This window comes from Pezoporus flaviventris, unplaced genomic scaffold (genome assembly GCF_033815535.1).
Source record: "Pezoporus flaviventris isolate CSIRO_AGI_PZ_B2104156 unplaced genomic scaffold, CSIRO_AGI_Pfla_v1 ptg000025l, whole genome shotgun sequence".
Lineage (NCBI taxonomy): Eukaryota > Metazoa > Chordata > Aves > Psittaciformes > Psittacidae > Pezoporus > Pezoporus flaviventris.
Genome location: NW_026892573.1, coordinates 25,207,943 through 25,217,180, shown reverse-complemented (window position 1 = coordinate 25,217,180; position 9,238 = coordinate 25,207,943). Strand labels below are relative to the sequence as shown.

The window sequence follows — 9,238 nt, the reverse complement described above, 5'->3', positions numbered from 1 at the left end:
GTGGTGGTTGCATTGCATTCTGTAATCTGTGTTTTTATAGGTCTCATGCACTCCCCAGGGATAATTATGCTAAAACTCTAGCTGCTGTAATGGGAACAGGTTTGCTCAACTGTTTTTTAATCAAGAATGCCCAATCTATTAAACATTAATTTGTCTCTATTGTGGTCAGAAAAGTATGTGACTTGAGAATGCCATAAATGTTTGAGAGTGATTTATAGTCCTGCTTTCGGGTGGGGTACCAGGGGTACCCCAAAGCGAGCACTGCTGCGCCTGGGGTGCCCCATGATCACCACCACAAGATCATACTCCATCACCAAAACCTTTAATCACTGCAGACTTCAAACTTACACATTCTTCTTGCACAAAGTGCATCTTTATTACTCTGTGAGGACTTTAAATAATTCATTGCTGTAGAAATCAAATGGAAAAGCGATGCTGTTTGTGCCATACTCTAATTGCTGAAATCACTGTGTCCTTTCAAATGAGGGTGGGCATTTAAGCCCGATTCTCTTCCAGTGCAACCACTGGTGAATGCATCTGGTTCTCCATCTGCTGCAGGGGGATGGGGGTACTGGTTCCCCCCATGATATTGCAAACATCCCACCTGTGGGGAAGGAGGTTCCTCTGAAACAAGACTGTAGTCAGATGTGAAACAGCCACAATCATCCCCAGAGTGAGGAGCATGATGAGTGTTTTAAAGGGGAAGAGCTGACTGTAGGTCCCATCCACTGGGCAGCAGGCTGGGTAGCAGATGATGGGGGGAATGCTCAGGGCAGGTTCCCCTGCCAGCAGCCTCAGGAGGAGCCCAACCAAGAAGCCAGCAGCAGAGCCATAGGTGTTGGTGCTGGGAGCGAAGAGGGCACAGCAGAGCTGGGGGAAGAGCAGGGCATACACCAGCTCCCCGCTGAGGAACCAGAGGTCATAGACAGAGCTCGAGTAAAAAGCCAGACCTGCAGCACCAGCCCCGAGCACCAGCATGGAGATCCTCATGGCCCATAAGACCTCTGTGTCTGCAGCCTGTAAAACAGAGATTGCCATATTATAAACATGGCTTAATGGTGGGGTAACCAGCACTGCTCTGGGCTGGTTCTCACCAAGCCATCACTGCTTTCAGATAGTGTTTGCCACCAGCAAACCCAAGGCAGGCACCCCTGCAGGTGAAGCTGCCCTTTGTAATTTCAAGGATCATGCTTTTACGCAGTCTCCATGAATACCCTAGTCCAAACTTTATACCAGTCATTTTATAAAGAGCAAAGCTCACCAGTGTAGGTATTTGCATCTCTACCATGGATATGAACACCCCTGACCTATGTTTGAAGTGCTGACTCCAGAAGTCATTCCAGCAGCTGAAGAACAGACACCTCTAATTGCAGACCACACAGACCGGATTTGAAACAGTCATGTAAGAAGGCACCATTCTTGACACCAAATACCAAATACCTCTTTCCTCAGGATTTTCCTGTAGATATTGTGAGCGAACATGGAGCCGGCAGAGAGAAGAGCTGAATCTGCAGAAGACATTGCAGCAGCAGCGATGGCTCCCAAACCCACGATGGAGATGTATGCTGGGCAGAGATAGTGTAAAACAAGTGGCAGTACCATTGCTGATTCCCCTTTCTCAAATGGACTCGGAAGACCATAGGTTGTCTGGTTCCAATCTTTAAAACACAACAAGGAAAACGCAACAAATCCTTCATGGACATTTCTGCTGCTTTTCCAAAGGGACCAGTCACTGCAGGGCTAAAGACTGAGACCCACTCGGCATTTTTAGGACTTGGATCAATTTTTTGGATTCTCTTATGATCCCTTGTGATTCCCTTTAACATGCTGCAGCTCTCATTAGATGGAAGATTTTTCTTTTCCCCAGTAGCATCCATAGAAATAGCTTTGCTTTGTGTGTTTACAGAACTGGGACCGTTAAATGTCAACCTGCTAGAACCTGCTCATGGGGAGAGGAAGTTTTGCTCTGATGCCCTTAGTGACAGTGAGTTAAGGAGTTCAGCTGATTTCTTTATATATTCAGTGACCTAGCTACTCTTTAACCCTTGCTCTCAGCTAACACAGGACTGATCCCCTGAGTGAGGGCTATGAGTTCACCAGACTGAACTTCTTGATTCCTTCAAGCAGGTTTTCTTCAGAACCTTATTAACAGTCTGCAGTAATGTTTCTGAATCTTACACACAGAGAAGGCATTAATAGAAGCAAGTGTAAGGTTTCTTGGAAAATAGGTTTATACAGGGATTTACAGGGTCTGCTTTCATCTTTCCTCAACACAAGATCCATGAAAAGCCCCTTCATCATAATGAATTAGCTTTAAACAGGTCTTGGGGCTGTTTAAACATCTCTGGGTAGTTATGCACTGAACCTTAGAGGGCTCCACATTGCTGGTACAGACCACTTAGCTTGGTGACCAAGGCTGCGCTTCTAGGTACACAAGAGTAGCTAATTTGAAGTCAGGACTTCTTTGGATCCTGTTTTAATCACCTTTGACAAAAACATGTTCATTATTCAGAGACAAACAATTAGTTTTACCTGTTGATGCTGCAACTGCACCAATGATCACAGAGGGGATGGCCATTGTAAAGCACCCAAGTCCGGAGAGGTAGGAGATGAGCCTCGCCTGTCCTGGTGAGGCAGCGGAGAGCACTCTTTGGAAGTAAGTTTGCCATGGGATGCTCCCAAGCACCTGAAACATTCAGATGTTACCAGTAGAACCCCACCAGGCTGCTGGTTGTTGTAGGGCATCATCCATCCGTTCAGGTGGATGATAATATTTACTGTTATAAAACTCTCATTTCAAATGCACAAACGTTGCCCAGCTTTAACTATGGAGGAGGATATTTCTGATGGTTGAGGGTGCCTGTTTCCTTTGTTTTCATTGTGCTGGATGTGAAATTTTAGTCAAAACATGTTATTGTTCTGGCAGACTGAGAAAGGTAGAAACCAGAGAAAGGCCACCAAGATGATCAGGGGACTGGAGCACCTCCTGTATGAAGATAGGCTGAGAAAGTTGGGGCTGTTGAGCCTGGAGAAGAGAAGGCTGCGTGGAGACCTCATAGCAGCCTTCCAGTGTCTGAAGGGGGCCTATAGGGATGCTGGGGAGGGATTCTTCATTAGGGACTGTAGTGATAGGACAAGGGGTAATGGGTTAAAACTTAAACAGGGGAAGTTTAGATTGGATATAAGGAGGAAATTCTTTCCTGTTAGGGTGGTGAGGCACCGGAATGGGTTGCCCAGGGAGGTTGTGAATGCTTCATCCCTGGCGGTGTTCAAGGCCAAGTTGGACAAAGCCTTGGGTGGAATGGTTTAGTGTGAGGTCTCCCTGCCCATGGCAGGGGTGTTGGAACTTGATGATCTTAAGGTCCTTTCCACCCCTAACTATTCTTTTTTTTTCTTCTCCTTCAGGTTGCTTGGCATAGTGAAACAGGCACAGGGGAAGGAATAGAGAAGGTTTTCAGGAATGCAGCTTTTGTAAAAATCCTCCCCACACTCAGCTAGAATACAATCTAAAACAAAATCCGATCAAATCAACATTTTCACTTTCTTGGCAGATGAATTTCATCAGAGAAAATCTGAGGATTCTGTTCTCACCAAACAAACTCAAGCTCCTGTGTGTCCCTATTGCCAGTCTAGCAACAGCATAACAACCCCCTGTAGTCTTGGCTATACTGGTAGCTCAAAATGTGAGATATGCAGTGGAGCCAATGGCACCATGACTGCTAATGATCTGCAGTCATGTCATTTTAGGTATTTTTCTGTTTCAAATAGAGGGATCTTTACATAATTACGTTAAAAGCACACTTTAAGGCTGCAAGACCAACCTCTCAAAATGGGAGGAAATGCCTCATTTAGGTGACAGGAGTGGAACTGGCTGCTTGGATGGTCTTACTCAAGAGGTACATTACTATTACTGCCTGTGGGTAAAGGAGTGTCCCAACTGCTTCTTCCCTTCCGTTCCCTGAGCCCTGAATCTTCCCGGTCCATTCAGTGTGTGGCAGAGTGGTTTTACACATCAACCTGCACCTGCCAGGTGTGCAATGTAGGGCTCCTGGCTGGAAGGACAAGTTTTCCAGAAGAAAGTCCCTGCACAATCCCTTCTCCCAACCACCTTTCCAAGAAATGCTCCGTACCAGGTAGAAGAAGTCATCCAGCCACCTTCCAAGGTACTGTTTTTCTACCTTCCCAATCCAAGGGTCTTGGTGAGACTGATGAGTTGCAGTGTAATAAATACTTTCTGTTGCAGAGTTCATCATGGCAAAGGGGATACAGACCCACTAGGATAGAAATAGAAATAGTTGGCCATTTCCCCTGTTCTTGGACGCTGTATTTAGATAGTGAAATTAAGGTAAATGTAGAACATATAATTAGATAAGATTAAACCCAGACTAAGAATTTTCCTTTCTCCCCCTTTCTTTCTTTAAATCTACATGTTTCTGGTTCATGGTGTCATCAAGAACGTGAGCCTGTAGGTCAGGTCAGTTGGTGCCTTCCATAGACAGATCCTTTTCCTTCCCAGCCAATATCACTTCCAACAGGTTCTGCAGAACTTACTTGTGAGCAGCCATGTCCACTCAACAGGGCCAATAGCTTGTGTGAGCACTGTCTGAAATGCATAAGGACTGCAAGATGTTTCGGGAGACTTGTTCTCCTGAAGAGAAACTGTAGGGCAAGGGCCAGTATTGGAGTTTAGTTTGGCCTGAGACAGACTGAAAAGAAGAGCAGGTTTTCTTTGCCTTAGTTAGGAAAATGGTTACAAAGAAATGCACAGGACTTGCCAGGCTGAGGGTAATGAAAACCAGCTGGATGACATCTGTGTATGCAACAGAGTACAGGCCTCCCAGTAGAGTGTAGACTATGACAGTGCATGCTGAGATGATGATGGCCAAAGAGCTGCTGATATTCAGGATGACCCTCATTGTTGCTCCTGCAGACAAGGGCAGTGGTCAGGTATTTTAAGACAGATTTCATATGTGCAGAATACAGAATAAATAAGGAAATGTTATCCCCTTGATGCCAGCACACTACAATGAATGAGAAGTTCATGGTCCATAGGGAGTGGGAGCCTCCTCAGGAGACAGGAGAGCCCATGTTCCCTTTCTGCTCTTCTGCTACCTTGTTGTATGGCCTTTGCAAGGCATTTCACCCTTTTGCATCTGCTCTCCCACAGGCAAGAGGAAGGTACTAACTCATGTTACCAGACCTCTCTATTATAATATAATTTGTTTTAAACCTAAAATCATATTTTCCCAAAATGAGAAATGCTTGTGTTCCTCTCACAATAGGAGACATGAAGCACAACTTCCCACAGCTGAGTCCAGCACAATTCCCAAATGTGTCTTATACTCTGATAGTTGTGCCCCATGCCTTTAACAAGTATAACAACAAAATAAGTATTTACCCAGGGATGCCAGGATAGCTGCAAACCAGAACACCTCCCCTAGCAGGGGTGGAATGAAGAGTAAGCTTCCCATCACGTTCCCATAAGTTTCTTGAAGGGGATCCATCACTGTCACATAATTCTTGGATCTCATTGGATTTACAAAGAAGCAGCCACCTGTCAGAAGTAATGACATCTTGGTAGAATTTTGCATGTATTATATAATAGGGGGAAAAAAAGTAAGAATACTGAGGTATTTAGTTATCAGACCTGTATAGCGAGTGTGGTATTTGTACATAACAGACCCTAGAGACAACCAGACACGAGAATCTCAATTTACTTGCCTGAAAATGGGGTTTCATCCACCCGAGAGGCTCCATATTCTAAAGGGCATCTGCTTACAGCTGACAGATGTGACTCTCCCCTTTTGGCAGATGTACTTATTTCCAGAAGGCCAGATAGGACTTCTAGGGCACCCCAAATGGCATAAGATACCTGTGTGACTGGAATTCAGCTTAGAGGACACCCACATATACTCTGCTCTCCATCTCCAATGACCTACCAACCTAAGACACAATGTTTTGTGAAATGCTTCAATCCCAACATGTCAGTAGACAGAATGAGACACTGAAGACTTCTATTTGGCTAAGAAAGAGACAAACGTTTGCCCTTGACCATGTGGTGCAACCTATTGATATACGTTCCTTTCCTGGTTATATTTTCATTTTGGTGGCTTCATTGTCTCTTCCCAGAACAATATTGTTTTAATCTCCGTGTTGAGCTGCGTCCCACCCTCCTTCATCTAAATATTAGACTTCAGATGTACAGCTGTCTCATTAAAACCAAAGAATACGTATTGCGCCTAACCCTGAAGCCAACAGGACTGCTTGCCTGGGCACTACTGACCCGAGCAAAGATTGCAGGATCAGACCTGCACTCCTCAATTTCATTAGTAAGAATTACTCACATACATAAGAAATGCTGGCAGTTTATTTCCAAGCCTGATTCATATTCACGTCAGTTGGACTCTTTTCTCTGACTTGAGAATAAAGGTTATTGTTCTTTTAGAAATTCCTGTGCAAGGTCTGCACAGTTCTTGCTTTAATCATCCTGTGTCCCTAGAGAGTTATGGTATAACTCAGTGGAAGAAACTGTGGTTTTGGCAAGACAACTGAACTTCAGCGTGAGTCCATTAATTCTTGCAGTTAGATATGGCGATTTAGGTATAGCACACTGCAAACCTAGCTTAGTTTCAACCAAATAGTGACCAGTTGCGAAGTGGGATAAGCTGGATGCACTACGAATTCATCCTGAGATGAGACTACTTAGAAGAATGCATTTTAGTGGAAAAATCAAGACAGTTTTATTTAATCATACAGAAATTTTGAAGAAAAAAAGTAGAATTATACCAACACTCTCAACAGTATGTGAATAAGAGACCATGATAAAAAAGCAATATGCACATAGCCACATGCTTCTTAAGTTCTCAGGTTTTTTGTCCTATAAATTGTTCCAAGCAGGCAAAACTCTACACTAGAGTAGCTTGGAGCTAATTTCTTATGTTTCAGTTTAGAAGACAGCATTATAAATGCTTATTCTGGATCCATAGGACATCGAAGAAACAAAATCACCTTTAAAATATCCTCTGTTACACATCTTAATATGCTCATATGATTATTTCTTTTAAAGCTTTTGCGTCCTGATTATGTGAACTATTTACCAATAACAAGGGACAAGGCAAATCCCACGGGTGCCTGAACCCACAATAGTCCTTTTGACGGCAGGTAGACAATCTCAGCTGTGCCATTGATATAGGCTCCTCCAACCCAGGTGGCTGTAAACATGGAAGATGGAAAAGTAAGAATTGCAATACATATTCTCAATTGTCTTATAGAATATTTTGAAAGCTTGTAAACCTTTTTACCACACAAATATTTAATCACACTTCCATTTTCTTTACAGAGCTCTCTCCCATAGTGAGATGTGCTGCTGAGTACAAGTAAGAGTATTGGAATCTCAGCCTAAATAATCTCCCACGTTCAAGAATGAATATCAATGAGTGCCTGGAAAAGCTGAATGCTTCAACATTTCGAGGCAATTGGAATCTACTAATTTCATTTTTCTCAGTGGAAGACTTTCGCGAGAGCCAGTAGAATTGCCTCTGTTATATTGCCAAGACTGAAAGACCATCCTTAACGAGCACCATTTACACAGTCTGTGAAAATAGACATTAGGAAAAAGGATGCAAGCAGACATTGCAGCCAGAATCCAAACGTGTAACAAGGCTTAAGTGCTTTAGCTGTGTAAATATCACTCAGGGAAACCTTCACAAAGAGTGGGTCAGAGAAGCTAATTTCAGATGATGCCAGGCAGCAAGGAGAGAAAAGGGAAGCGGAGGGCAGCAGTTAGTGGGGAAACATTTTCCCTTTAGAAGACAACCCAGGGCTGCAATTTATTCCACACAGAGCTGGATTGTTCCAAGAGTAAAATTATTCTGTTATGCTGGATAACAAAAACTGGTTAAGATTAAGACCACAGAGCTCCTTAATGAAAAGTGTCGTATTTTCCAGTCTCTATTAAATTAAACTCTTTAACTCTTAAATAAATCTCTTTAATTTAAAAGGATCTACATAAACATTAAGTTCTGTTCAGCATGAAGAGGTTTAGAAGAATCCATCCCAAAATGATTCATGAACCCATACTCCTTTAAAGCCACACTTAGGTAAAATCTGCCCTGACATTAAAGGAGTTCACTTGCTTTGAAAGCAAAGTCCCCAAGATCTAACAGATACATGTCTTTTAAGAAGGATTTTTGAAGGTCTTTTAAGAAAACTTACCTGTTGCAGTAAACAATCCAATGAAAACATTTATATTCCTGCCTCCAACTATGGCCATTTCAGTTGGGTTTCTATTCTGCTGATCCTTTTTACTTTTCCAAGAAGCCCAAATTCCAATAGCTAAAGTTAACATAAAAAACACACTCAAAGATACTAAGCCTGGTACATTTAGAGCCATTTTCTATTGCTTAATTTAGAGCATAGAGAGGAATAATGGCTTGATGATAATACCCTATGATCAAGTCCACAGAAAAAAAATAGAAAGCAAATCAGAAAAAATAATGCTGCCTTGTAAAGAAACTGCTATTTGTTAGTTTTCTGTATTTTGTGAGGAACAATGCAGTACAAAACACCAGACACCAAAAGTCTTGTGAACTGGATGCAGAGTTTGTCTTTGGAAGGTACTACTGGCAATTCTTTGGGCTTCCCTCTTCTTCAGAAGATAACCAATCTTCTTTTTCAGGGGAGCAGAGATTAAGAGGGTAGGAATTAGTGTTGATAAGAGCAATGGAGCAATGATGTGATGGGTAATACCAGCATGGCTTAAAGGAGGGGAAATGTTATGTTTTGTCTGATATGCAGTGGTATGAAAATAATTTGTCTTTAGGTTCTAGACACAAGGATAACACAGAAGACAGGGCTAAGACTTTTTCTGTTTAAAGCTGACTGAGCTAAATCCACAATAGTCTTCAAAATAAACCTAGGAAACAGTAAAAGAATATTTAATACAGCAAGTGAAGGAGCGGCAGGCTGATATTCAAAGCAAGTGCGTTATCATTTCACTGCTGGAAACAGGCAGGAAAGCAAGGTGGTGTTAGACTCCTCAATAAAACTACAGACTTTTTAAAGCTACTTTGTGAAGCTCCCTTTAAACAGATGTAATTCTAAGAAAAAATCAGCTATGTATTAAGGAATTAAACCATTTACATTTACTATAGAGTTGTCATACTGGTATCTTCTCAGTTGCCCTATGAATCTTTTTAATTTGTCCATGTGTGATTCTTCGTGACCAATTCTATGCAAA

General features: G+C 42.5%; 1 protein-coding gene across 1 annotated transcript; it reads right to left on the bottom strand.

Moving 5' to 3' along the window:
- Positions 1-495: 495 nt before the first annotated feature.
- On the bottom strand, positions 496-8,392 carry LOC133271739 (high affinity choline transporter 1-like). The gene is made up of 8 exons (XM_061458172.1): positions 8,215-8,392; positions 7,098-7,211; positions 5,399-5,554; positions 4,776-4,924; positions 4,131-4,274; positions 2,533-2,686; positions 1,441-1,658; positions 496-1,017 (listed from the first exon to the last, which is right to left on the bottom strand). The coding sequence occupies exons 1-8, from the start codon at positions 8,390-8,392 to the stop codon at positions 496-498; spliced, it is 1,635 nt and encodes a 544-aa protein (XP_061314156.1).
- Between the last annotated feature and the right edge of the window lie 846 nt (positions 8,393-9,238).

Excerpts from the sequence above, each read along its gene's own strand:
- LOC133271739 (XM_061458172.1), bottom strand. The coding sequence starts at position 8,392 with ATGGCTCTAAATGTACCAGGCTTAGTATCTTTGAGTGTGTTTTTTATG. Across the intron at positions 7,212-8,214 it reads TGGATTGTTTACTGCAACAG|CCACCTGGGTTGGAGGAGCC; the intron begins GTAAGTTTTCTT and ends CCATGTTTACAG. Across the intron at positions 1,659-2,532 it reads TGCAGTTGCAGCATCAACAG|ATTGGAACCAGACAACCTAT; the intron begins GTAAAACTAATT and ends TGTGTTTTAAAG.